The 13451-nt window shown below is 36.4% G+C and overlaps 2 protein-coding genes across 7 annotated transcripts in view; one reads left to right on the top strand and one right to left on the bottom strand.

Moving 5' to 3' along the window:
• The window catches only part of si:dkey-21c1.4, a 19969-nt gene extending 12601 nt beyond the window's left edge, over window positions 1-7368 (bottom strand). Inside the window, exons 1-2 of one of the 6 annotated variants that reach the window (XM_021480389.3) lie at window positions 6713-7368; window positions 1-57 (exon numbers count right to left, since the gene is read on the bottom strand). The exon at window positions 1-57 is cut by the window's left edge and continues 1065 nt beyond it. Coding sequence is in view for 4 of the 6 variants with exons in the window: in XM_021480387.3 (XP_021336062.1) it covers window positions 1-57; window positions 6774-6828 (112 nt within the window). In the remaining 2 variants the exon portion in view is untranslated. Of the gene's footprint in view, window positions 58-3521; window positions 4009-6712 lie in introns of those variants that run through there. The other 5 variants (XM_021480387.3, XM_021480388.3, XM_017358556.4 and 2 more) reach the window with 5 other exon arrangements.
• Window positions 6221-10934, top strand: si:dkey-21c1.1. Its single transcript, NM_001328019.1, has 4 exons — window positions 6221-6336; window positions 6843-6975; window positions 7367-7478; window positions 10492-10934. The coding sequence occupies exons 2-4, from the start codon at window positions 6944-6946 to the stop codon at window positions 10732-10734; spliced, it is 387 nt and encodes a 128-aa protein (NP_001314948.1). The 5' UTR covers window positions 6221-6336; window positions 6843-6943; the 3' UTR covers window positions 10735-10934.
• Window positions 10935-13451: the final 2517 nt, after the last annotated feature.

Here is a 13451-nt window from a genome sequence, read left to right as displayed (position 1 = left end):
AGTGAGGGATGTGAGTTTTCAGCCTCTTGAAAGGCTTTCCACAATACGGACATTGTTCTGTAAGGGAAAAGAATCAGAACTGCATGAACAAGGTTGAAATCAAGGTCAGTGATTTGCTTGTAACTACCACACACTTTAATAATGCCATCTAAATGAGCTATTACGAGCAGTTTTCTGTATGCTGCTTTGACTAGCGATACATCTTCTATAATTGCCTCACTGTTTAATGGCCTGTTTCCACTGAGTGGTTTCCAATGTCAAAAGGTACAAAAATGCGAACTGTACCGTACCACTTTTTGGGTACCAAGCACAACAAAAGGGTACCAAAAGACGGAGCAAGGTTCGCAACTGAACGCTATTTGTTTACAGAGATACGTCACTAGCTCATGCTCAAGCCAGGAGAATGAAAACTAAATAAGTGCCATTTTTAAAAACGCAGCTGAGACAATACAGTAATAATATATACATATAATAACAAGAAGAGCAGAATCTACCCTGTGCCTCGTTGTTGTTTACAAGGCCATCTAAAGCGCAAGCAATTTCGCTTTCTCGTGTGCTCTCGCCACATGCCTATATTTGAAATAATGAACTTTTTGAGCTGATGATAATAACTTGTGCATGATTATTGAAGTGCTTCTGACATCCGATCCTGTTAGAAACGGACAAACAAGGAGAAACCGGAAAAAACAAAGGAGCGAATGATTGTTTTAGCAACCTAAAATATGAGCAAACTGCCATGTTTAACTATTATCATCACCTTTTGAACTATTATGAACTCGGGAATGACGGAATTACTTTCCAACAGAGGTTACATGTGCTGGTGAAGATTAAAGATACAGATGAGAGGTTTGCACTGACTGGGCTATATGTTACGTGTTGTTTTTGAATCCAAATAAGGACTAAATGTATTATGTGTGAAGTTTTTCTGTAATTGGTAACATATCGGAGACTGTAAGGGGCTGTATGTGTTCATATATGTTGCAATTATTTATTTTATGTAATCGCAGACGTTACAGTAGGCTATTTCACACAGATCTTTGATCTACCATCAATCAAATCCTGTTCATAGAAAGGTTAGTGATGAACATTTATACACAAGTATTTATGTGTTTAAAGCATTTGTTTGGTAAGAAGTGCCTCTCATATGATATGTGAATGACCCGTACAGCCTTACTTTGACATTTCCTCGAGCAAGAATGACGTCAAGCGAAACTTTCTGCCGTACACCACGTCCACTATTGGTACCCTTTTGTCAGTGGAAACACAAGCCTGATGAAGATGACCAGTACTGTACCATTCAGTGGAAACGGGCCATAAAGTTCCCACTCTAAGCCAAATTACTTTTCATTGACTAAAACTTCATTCAGAGTTTGAACTCTCAGTAATGATTAAATCACACTGAACTGAGCTAAACGGAACTGAACTGAACTTAAACACTAAAACCTGAACCACACTGTTCCAGTTACTATGACCATTTATGTGAAGCTGCTTTGACACAATCTACATTGTAAAAGCGCTATACAAATAAAGCTGAATTGAATTGATTAAAACGTTAAATTCCCTGACCTATTGACTTTATTTTACATCTAAAAGCAGTACAGCCATTATAACTCAAATGTTTCAAGACTTCTGGTTTCATTTACTACCCCGCATTTTTAGCAAAACAAAACAACTTCAGCTGTTTGATACTGTATAAATTACATTTTTGTTTAATATTGGTTTAATATATTTAATTGCCAGTTGACAGGCAGGAAAGGACTAAACTGACATGAAAAAGACAAACCATAACAATAAGCAAAACACATGAAAAAAAAAACACAATTAAAAAACATTATTGTAAAATTACATTTTAATAAATTCATTCATTCATTTTTTGCTTAGTCCCTTTATTATTCAGGGGTCTCCACAGCGAAATGAATCGGCAACTTATCCAGCATATGTTTTACGCAGCGGATTCCCTTTCAGCTGCAACCCATCACTGGGAAATATCCATACACACTCATTCATACACATACACTATAGACAATTTTAGCATACCCAATTCACCTATAGCACATGTATTTGGACTTGTGAGGGAAACCGGAGCACCCGGAGGAAATGCATGCGAACACGGGGAGAACATGCAAACTCCAAACAGAAATGCCAACTGACCTAACAGAGGCTTAAACCAGCGACCTTCTTGCTGTGAGGCGATTGTGTTACCCACTGTGCCACCACACCGCCCATTTTAATAAATGTAGAGTTAAATTTAAAACAACGAACAAACATCCATGATATTTTATGACTTGAAAAATAAAAAAAAAATTTAAAAAATAAAATTCCCTCACTTTTAATATCTGGAATAGAGTGTGGAAAATTCCAGAAAATTTCATAACCAGTGGGAACTCGAGTGTTGTCCACTGCAGATCAAATGTTTCACACTTTTCACAGAAATATACAGTTTTGCATATTATATCCCTCAATATAAAAATTAATTCTCTCTAAAACTAGAGACCTATTTAACCAGTTTTATAAATTGTACTATTTTAAATGTAACTTCTATTACTTTATTATTTAAACAACATATTTCACAAGAACTCATAAATAACTCATTCATAAATACACTGGTCCATGTTAAAGTTTTTATATATAACTGTATCATCTGTTATAATGTTTCTAATGTCAAAGTTCTGGAAATAAAGTACTCTCAGTGACCCGTTGGGATAGCCTAAATATTGACGTCAAACTTGAAAATAAAATTGAAGATACAAAATTTAGGATTGATTCGTACAATCCAAATGAACTTAAATATATTATTTAATGTAAAATTATAAATATTTTTAATGAACATATAGGCCATTATCAGTACATCTTCACATTTCAGGTGTAAAAAAGCAACAAACTATGTTCAGTGCTCAGCATAATTGAGTACACACCATTTTGAAAAAGAATATTTGCATCCATTTCTCAGTGAATATAGGCAATGTATTTTGGTGCATTTAAATAAAACAGGTTTATTAAACAGATATATTTATTCAAATCATATTTTAGTCACCAAACATATTTAGAAATTGAAAGATAAAACGATTAAATTCAAGCAAAATATTGCAAAAAATTAAGTACAACCAACAAAATTTCTACAAATTTTTTCCATTTTTAGCTTCTCTTGATTTTTCCTCTTTTTAAAATTTGTATTTAATATTATTTCTAAAACATATAAATGTGGTTGTACTAGCTTTATGACCGATGTTGAAAGTTATTTTGTTAGATAAGCTCCAGATTTGGCTTCAGTACGGAGTAATCTAATGTATATGCACAAATATAATATTGTATAGCTTCCTATTATTATTATTATACATTTATGCTAAAACGTTGGGTAAGGAAATGTTTCATATTTTAAACAGACCTAAAAATTTCACATACTCATGTGCTTTGAACTGTGTCTTAAATACTATAAGCAGAATGTTTCAGCATTTGTAGGGAAACATGTCTTGTTGACAGAAAAGAAACTATTGAAATGTGAAGAAGAGGTTTATTCTTACCTTTATTGCTGGAAGTATCCATTTTGTATAAACCTGATAGTATAGTACACTAGAGTCTCAATGTGAATAATAGCATTAAGAATGGGCAAGTGATTAACTAGATGAAGTGTGAAAAAACTAATTTTACCAGTAAAGTTACAGTGGTATTACAGTAGAAATCCAAAACAAACATAAAGGGGACTTAAATCAAATATTTAGATGTACATGTATTTAGATATTACTTACCTATGCTCATATTTTATGATTATACTGCCATGTTTTTATGGAATAGGGAAAAGTCTTTTCCCGGGTATATTTAAGTCATTATTAAAGCTGTTTCAAGTAGCCAAATATAAACCGGCCACAAAAAAAAAAAAAAAAATCTGTATTATATTTTAGCCAGCTCGTTTGCCCACATGTAAAAAACTTGCCGTTTGTTGTTATCATGGGACAGGCGCAGTAAACGATCCCACTAACCGCTAGAGGACATGCTGGATTATTTTGAGTCACGAAAGACCCGTTTAGCCGTCTTTATAATTGCCTGTGTGGAAGTACTTGCAGGCGTGACATTCCAGCAAAATCAATTACACAACTTTTCATCACTACAGTATCGACTCTTACTTGTTGTATTGTAAAGAGTTATTTTTATAATAACGAATAATAACACAGTATGTATTTTGGTCATAAATTTTGAAAATACCCAAAAGAAGAAGGCTTTTTTAATCCTCATTATTTACAGACATTTATAAACAAATTCTGACTGAGGAAGCTGGCCAGTTTGTTATTTTACTATAGGCTTTTTAATTTAAAATAAGTTTTAACAGATTCCTAATAAGGGTTTTTATGATGTTTGTTTTTTATGAGAATGAAAATAAAAAGCATTTAAAAAATAAGTATTTTTTCATATTTCTAAAATTCTAATCTCTTTACCCCTGCTGAAAAAGACTGCTGAACCATTGGCTGCTTGGCTGGTTTTAGCTGGCCAACTGGGCTGGTTTTAGAGGGGTTTCCAGCCATTTATTGCCTGGTTCTAACTAAAACCAGCTTGACCAGCCTCGCCAGGCTGGGAGCCCAGAAAAAAAACAGCTATGTTCAGCTATAACCAGGCTGGTCAAATTGGTTTTAGCTGGCCATTTTCCAGCCTGACCAGTTAAAACCATGCTAGAAATGGCTGGAAACCAGACTGGAAATGGCAAAAGCCCCTTTAAAACCAGGTTGGTGGACCAGATAAAACCAGCCAACCAGCTTAGGCATTTGTAAATAAATATACATTTCTGTGAACATAAAACGGTAAGCACTTTGACAAAAATGAAGGAAATATTTTTGTTACATCAAAAAGTTTAATGATAACCATCCGGCAAGCAAATCCAGCTAAAAATAGTGCTTAAAATGTCACTATGCAGTATTTTAACCTGATAATTAAATAGAAAATGAGGCAAATAACTGTACAAAGGTCCACTTTTTGAGAACACCACTTTTATTAGGCTGGCTACGGCCCATCAAAGTTCTGGAAATAAAATTTTCTCAGTGACTCATTGGGATGGGCTCTATATTGATGTCAAACCTGAAAACAATTTACAATCAGAAATTACGGAATAATTTGTATAATCCAAATGACCTTAAATATATTATTTAATGTAAAAGTATAAAGATTTTTTTATTGATAATACAGTAATGTACAACAACTTGCCATCATTAGTACATCTTTGCATAACAATAAAAAACAGGTGCAAAAAAGCAACTATATAATAATAATCATATTCAGTTATATTATATATGAATAACTATATTATATATAAATAATATTACATAAAGATAAGGGTCATAACATTCGTTGCCATTTCAGAGCAGTAACTGTCCCTAATATTTTTTTTTAATTTTCCAAGATTTTTATAATTTTAGATAAAAGAGTAGCCTAATTGAATCATAAGAAAAATATATTTGTCCAGCTCAGGATATTACGGTTAAGGATTTTTTACTGAATTTTCACATGTAACAGAGACCAAATATCCTCGTAACCAAACATTTTCGTATCTTTAATAGGTGTTTAAAATAAAATAAGTTACTGTAATATTTACATTTTCTAAGGGTTAAAATGTCCATCACTTTACCATGCAATATTATTTTTAACGGGAATACTTTTAACGCAAGGCAAGTTTATTTATATAGGCCTAGCACATTTCATACACAATGGCAATTCAAAGTGCTTTACAGAAACAATAATAAAAAAAAAACAAGAAGATAAAAACGATTAAGGTAATTAAAATGATTAAAACAGATTTAAATTAGTTAAAACGGGTTATCAAAGAATGAAAAATAAAAAAAGACATAACAGTATTGCGATTTGTCAGACGAAGCACGAAGCGCATGGCAAAGACAGCTAAACTGATAGTAAAATTAAATAATTAAATACAAAAATAGTACAATAAAGGGAGCAATGTTATTTTCATTTAGTTTATATTTTTATATAAAAGTCAGAAGTTTAATCGCACTTTTGTTTTCATTAACGTTACCTTCAAGGCTTTCATATAAGAATGAATTTCATTTTAAAATGCAAAAAAATGTCCCTTAAAATATTTAGATTTGTGTATGTAGAAATCTACCACGCACAAGGATGTTGTTGATTAACAACTCAGTCAGAAGATTAAAAATAAAACGCTACGTGCGAATGTACGCCACTCCTCACGCAACGCCACGCACGTTACGTCATTATGACAGCAACAGATGGAAGAGCGAGTGAGCGAGAAAGAGAGAGAGAGAATGAGATCCGGCGAGATGGAGACGCTGTAACTTCAGAAAATGCCTGAACTCAAGCTCCATCTGTGAACAGACAGAGGTAGAGTACACCACAAACCCTTAGTCTCTTCACAAACCCCATTTATTCCGTTAAATCACTTCGCATGTTCTGTAGTATGAACAGTTGATCGCTAGGAGGAAGTAAAGTGAACTACACACATAGCATTGTGCTATCTGCCTTTCTGCTTGACATTTTCAACGCACTGTTTTTGCATGGCAACATTATTATCACACTGGGGCTTGTGTAAATGTGCCCTTTTGACTCCTGTCACAAAGAATTACATGTCGTTCACATTAATATAACACCGATAATATGGTTGCCATTTCGTTCGGTTTCACTATCGTTACTATGCTATACAGATCACTGTTCTAGTATGACTATAACATATTAGTGTGTTTTACGAATACATATTTACCTTACCTGATGATGTTTGAAGGCCTGAATTGATAGACGTTAATATTACGCTTTCTGCATACCTGCACTGCAATGCAAGCGTGTCTGCAGCTCCTCACACTGAATTATATTTGTCATTCGCTCATCATTAGGGGAAAACCTTGGCAAATCCCTTCATTTTGCTGGAAGGAAGCCGGTGTTCTGGTCATTGAGACGGAGTGGTGCTGTGTGTGCGCCCTTATTTGGCTGTCAAATGCACAGATCCGACATGCTGACAGAAAGCAGGTAACATTATTGTGTATGCACGTATGTTGCATTTATGTAACAGATATGCAATAGGCATCCATGTGGCATGTTATTGTCAGTGCATGCAGATTTAGCATAGTACTTCATTGCCTGCCGGTTATTTTTAGGTGTTCCTTTAGCAGGCTGATCCTCTTGACTAGCTGCTATATTGGTTAAATGAGTCTGTGCTGTTATCCAGCAGTATCAGCTCTCCTCTTGATGGTATTTTTTTAATTCCTAAATCTGAGTCATAATCCTGCAGTGGACGTATTGATGACTAATGGTTGCAATCAAGTCTGCAGTGCCACCATTTCTTGAGAAATGGCAAGATATGTGTCTGGACGTTGCATGCCGAATGAACACACTCAAAGGTGATGGTCTTTGTCAACAGAAAACGCAGACGAGGCTGTGATGCCGAGGAGCTGCAGGTCCTGCCCCAGCCAAAGAGGTCTGGAGGTTATTCCTTTCTCCCCGAGGTTGGCCATGATGTCTGGGACTCTGAGGTAAGAAGACAAAACACTTGGTTTAAATGCTGCTTTCATTCAAGATCAGGCTCATTTTAAAATGTCAAAAGGTTAAATAGTAGATAAAGAGACTAACATTGCAGTTCGCAGTCAATTTACCTTCAGGCTGCCCAATGTCTTGGTGATTTTTTTTCTGCTGTAGAACATAAAAGAAGATTTTTAGCTAAAACAATCATCCTTGGTGATTCATAAAATAGATACCAATGTTTAAAGCAGGGGTCACCAACAACAGGTCACACGCGAGTATCATGAGTTGCCTGCAGGCCTGTTTCAAAAAATAGTTCACCATGGCACCACTTTCCAGTAAGCTGGATCTAATATTGTTTGTAAGCATTCTTTTTAAATCACACTTGTAAATTTAAAAAATGACAATTAGTTATTATTGTGTATTATACTGTATACTGTATACATATAAAATATTTTATAATAGATCAGAGCTAGCTGGTCTCCACAGAAATGGTTGCGGGCACCAAGAAATCTGCTAGTGGGCGCAGTAAAGTGGAGATGATTTACCCCCAAAAACATGGCAGAAAAAAGAAAGAAAATGTATCATTGTCACAGTGAATGGGAGGAAGCGTTTTCTTTTAACTTTATTTGGGGGGTGACTTTGGTGACAGCAAAGTGGCACAATGTTGAGAGACATTTCAGAATGTGTCATGCAACTACCCACCGGGTAGAAACGCAGGGCGCTTAAAGATGAGAACGGAGGTAATCTCCACTCTCTCCAATGTCCAACTCGAGGCAACTACAATGGTTAGAAGAGCGTCGGCTACGTTAAAATTCTGTACATTTGGTGATAAATTTAGTAAAATCTGAAAGTTGATTTATGTTACGCAATTGATAATCTGTTCAAACATGGTACAACGTAGTGGTAAAAATTGTTAGTGGCTTGAGAAAATATTGTAGAAGTAATAATTTGAAAATGTAAATACTTGCAGAGATTTATAGAAATAAAGTGTTGCATATTTATATTTATCTGTTTTTTACCTTGTTAAATCATTGTTGACAACTATTGAGATAATCATTAACATGATCAGTGTCTCCACATACATGAATATCATTAATTATTAATAATAACACAATTAAAAGTGAATTGAGAAAATTTGTTATTTGAGAAGTGTGTATCAAACTGGTAGCCCTTCACATTATTCTGTACCCAAGAAGTAGCTCTCTGTTTTAAAAGGGTTGGTGACCCCTGGTTTATAGCGTCTTTGAGTGTCAAAAAAACAGAGGCAGATTAAAATTAAACCCTGTGGCTATTGATGATACCTTGAGGTATAAAGCAAAATGATTTGTCTGTGCAAGAGAGTGAAAATTATTGACATTATTACCTGTAATGCTTTGTCAAGTGGTTCTGAGCATGATCTTGAGTCTGGAATGCAAGCTGTTGTAAATCAAATGTGAATCTTTCGGCAGTCTTTGTTGTCATATAGACATCCAGAAGGAATTGTAAGGGTGTTTTTACATTGGCCTGCTTTTTTTTGGCAAAAGCAAACTTGGTGTTCATGCAGTTCATTTGAATATATGAAATAGTATTTTGGTTACATTATGAGCCCAGTCCACAATTTTAAAGGACAGATCAGCCGGAAATGAAAACTCTCCCAAACAGTGGTCTCACGCCTTTAAAAGCCACCGTGGTCAGTTTGTTTCAGCTTTGTGTTCTGAGGCGCAAACAATTAATTATAAAAATAAGGAACCATTTTTTTTTCATAATTGACACCAGGAAGCGACAGTTTTGTTATCTTTAACTAATTGGATGGAAACATTGCTTTATTTGCAAATGCTTCATGCCATATTCTAGTTTTTGAAGTTAAATTCGCATTTTTGAAAAAAGCTACTTAACCTGCAATTGTTTTAAACTTGTTTGAGTACACAAACAAACACAAAAGAAGATCTATTGAAGAAATCATGCAAATTTAGAGCCCCCTGAGTGTGAGTAAATGGTAAAGAAATGTCCAATTTTGGATTAACTTTCCCTTTAAGACAAACATGGACAATCACCACATTACAGGATGTCAGTTCTCAGATAATCCATCACTTGTGCAATTAGCGAAGTGAGGTCCAAAAGATGCCACCAGACACAGGCAGGGGTAACACCCTGTCTGACAAAACCTGATAAAGTGTCTGATGCCGTCTATCTGTGAACTGTAATGTCCAAAACAGGGGTCCCATCCTGGAGATCAACCTTCCTGCAGAGTTCAAAAACATCTAAACCAGTGGTGCCCGAACTTGATCTCAGAGGGCCGGTGTCCTGCATAGTTTAGGTCTTCAATACACCTGCCTGGATGTTTCTAGTATACTTAAAAAGAGCTTGATTTGCTGATTTAGGCATATCTAATTGGGGTTGGAACTAAACTCAGCAGTACACCGGACCTCCAGGGCAAGTTTGGGCACTCCTGATTTAAACCAACTAGATCAGAAGTGTCCAAACTCGGTCCTGGAGGGCAGATGTCCTGCATAGTTTAGCTCCGGCTTCCTTCAACAGACTTGCCTGGATGTTTCTAGTGTACCTAGAAAGAGCTCGATTTGCTGGTTCAAGTGGGTCTAATTGGGGTTAAACTAAACTCTGCTGAACACTGGCCCTCCAGTACCGAGTTTGGGCACCGCTGATCTAAACCAACTAGTACAGAAGTGTCCGAACTCGGTCATGGAGGGCCGGTGTCCTGCATAGATTAGCTCCAAAATCCTTCAACACACCTGCCTGGAAGTTTCAAGTATACCTAGAAAAAGCTTGATTAGCTGGTTCAGATGTGTCCACTGTCCAATTGGGGTTAAACTAAACTCTGCAGGACACTGGCCTTCCAGGATCGAATTTTGGCACCCCTGATCTAAACCAACTAGTACAGGAGTGTTCAAACTCAGTCCTGGAGGGCAGGTGTCCTGCATTGTTTAGCTCCAACTTCCTTCAACACACCTGCTTGAAAGTTTTTAGTATACCTAGAAAGAGCTTGATTGCTGTCGTCCTCACACTCAGTCCTTTATCTCCCTTCAGTCATCCAGCAGTGACAGCAGTGGGATCAGCAGTCCGGAGCAGATGGCAGGAGCCACGTCCAGCATCCAGAAGCCTGACCAAAGAGGAATCTATATTTCCCAGGCTCCCTGCAGCCCTGGCATCGCAGTAGAAGAACCGGCCGTCTCCTTGAGCCACAGCATCTCATACGATCACATCAACCGCATCTTGAGGGAGGCTCACTTCAGTAGCCTGCAAACCCGAGGTCAGCAAGCACCAACATGATCAACAGTGACTCTTCAAGCACCCGTTGGCATTAAGGAACAGTGTACAGGGGGCCACGCTTTATGGCCTGGCTGGCACACATAATAATGACCCCTATAAGTGCATTTTGTGTTCTTTCTTACAGCACTTTTCCATGTTCATAGTGTTTATGTGGGGCTCGACTTGATGTGTTGACCATGAACTTCACACAGGTGCTATATATAAAAAAAAAAAAAAGTCTTGGAAGATTATGTGCGCCTTTCCCCCTTTACTAGACACCCACACATGGTGCTACTGCAGTCCTGGGTTGTGTTTTACTCTGATACATGACATGCATTTGGCCATATTTTTTTCATTCTTTGGCCAGTCTAGATATGGTTAAGAATTGAAGAACTGAAGTCTAGATTCTATCGGTGGCTCTAGAGAGTCATTGCAGGTGGATTAATAATGCTGTTGACGTTTACAGAAGATGATGGTTTGATTGAATTGGAGGTATTTGATGGCGTACATATCGAAAACTCAGGGCTAAAGGATTTCTATGTGTGCCATTAAAGTTCAGACTTTAAATGAGGAACTTGGTGCCAGATCCTTAGAAATTTTCTATAGTGTAGTCTCTCTTTACCTTAGAAGACAAACAGCTTACTAGCATATTACACTAGAGAGAGACTATTCTGGAAATGCATGATGGATTCAGGTCTATTAATGTACAGCGAAAGCACTATGAATCGTGTGTAAATCCAGAGTGCAAATTGAAAGCCATGTCTGATTATTTAGAAGTTTTGTTTTCGAATGCTCTAGTTTAGTCAGTCCATGTGTTGCCTGTAATACGAGGACTCGTCTTGTATGGGCTCACAGGGAATGAACCAAAATTAGCTTGCAACTAACTAAGCACTCTGCAGTGTCAGGTTGATGATGTAGATCAGGGGTGCCCATACTCGGTCCTGGAGGTCCTGCAAAGTTTAATTTCAACCCCAAACAGACACACCTGGGCTGGCTAATTAAGCTCTTAATAGGCTTTCCTGAAACACCCGTGCAGGTGTGTTGAAGCAAGTTGGAGCTAAAATTTGCAGGAAACCGGCCCTCCAGGACCGTGTTTAGGCACCCCTGATGTAGATCACAGTTCTCAAACTTGATTCCTGGAGGGCCGCAGCTCTACAGTTTTGCTCCAATCCTAATCAAACACCGCTGGGCCAATTAATCAAGGGGATCAAGACTACTAGAGGTTATTAAGCAGGTGTGAGTTGGAGGTGGTTGGAGCTAAACTATGCAGAATTGTGGCTCTCCAGGAATTGAGTTTGAGACCATTGACGTAGATATTTCGCATAAAATGTCCCACTTATGTCTGTTGACAGTAAACAGCTACAAAAAATTAAGTAGGAGACCACTTAAATTCTCTGGATTTATGATTTAAAGTTGTGTTTGAGTAAACATATTTTGTTTTTCAACTACTGATTGCATTTGTTCCAAAATTAAAATGCAAATTTTGTAGTTTATAACATTTTGAGTGTTATATTTTCATTCATCCATAAACAAATCCAATGTTTTAATAAAATTTTTAATTCAAGAGTTAAGAAATGAATTAAGGATGCTCTGATTGATTGGCCGAAGATTGGTATCGGCCGATAATCACATTTAATAAGTCGATCGTTACTCGCTAATCTCATAAACCAATCGTAGGGGTTTGTTTATGATTTTACAAGCAGAAGAAGTCGCACTTGTGCTCCCGTATATTACACACAGCCTACAGCAGCCACAACACGCGAGAAGGTAAATGATGTGTGGAGGCGTGATCGATCAATGCGCTCTTATCACAATACTTAAAATATATACAGATATGGTGTGACCTCTGTAAATACATTCTATTGGCATAACTCGCGTGAGTGATGGTCTCTTTGTTGCATTGTTTTTACTGTGTTTTGAGCTGCTGTGACACGAGCGGAGCGATTGTTTGTAATATTTCTTTCCAATTTTTATATCAGTATTATATTATTTTCTTTAAAGCTGCTTCTGGCCATGATATGTTCACACCTAAATGGGTAAAATAGATGTATGTAAGAGATAAAATACAACATCCTTAATTTACACTCTTAGGTAACATCACCATGACAAGGAATCGGTAGTCTGTATCGGCTGCAAAATCCTGATTGGAGCAACTCTAAAATCAATATTTGGATGACTAAAAATTACACCTACACTCAAAAAATGACTTTTTGACCCAACACAATTGTTAAGTTGTTTTGAGGGGATAATTTATTTATGTTCAATCCACTTAAAATTGTCAAAACGATTAAGTTTACTGATTTGTGTTGGGACAATATGAAGGAATTGTGTGGATCTCAGCATTTTTATAATGTATTTTCAGTCACAGCAAATTAAAAAACATTTAACAATTAAAAACTTTGACCATTTTAAGACTGAAATGCTCTACTTTAATTTAAAAAAATTACAAGAATTGTTTTCAGAGACGTATAAAACAAAACTATTTACTTTTTACTCAAATTCATGCTTAATAAATCCAGAGAATTGTATTATATTTTTCCCATAGCTATACACATATAATGGCTTAATTCATTTCAGAGTGGTGAAACAAACAAGAATGGTTGGTATGCACAAAAATTTAGAAACAAAATTTCAGCTTAGCCCAAACAGATTGTAAGAGGACAGTTACATCATTTCAAGCAGGGGATCTAAACATCTACAATACACTTTCATCTCCTCAGTGCACAATACTGTACAAC

This window comes from Danio rerio, chromosome 12, assembly GCF_049306965.1.
Source record: "Danio rerio strain Tuebingen ecotype United States chromosome 12, GRCz12tu, whole genome shotgun sequence".
NCBI classification, from domain to species: Eukaryota; Metazoa; Chordata; class Actinopteri; order Cypriniformes; family Danionidae; genus Danio; species Danio rerio.
This window is presented reverse-complemented; position numbering and strand designations above follow the sequence as displayed.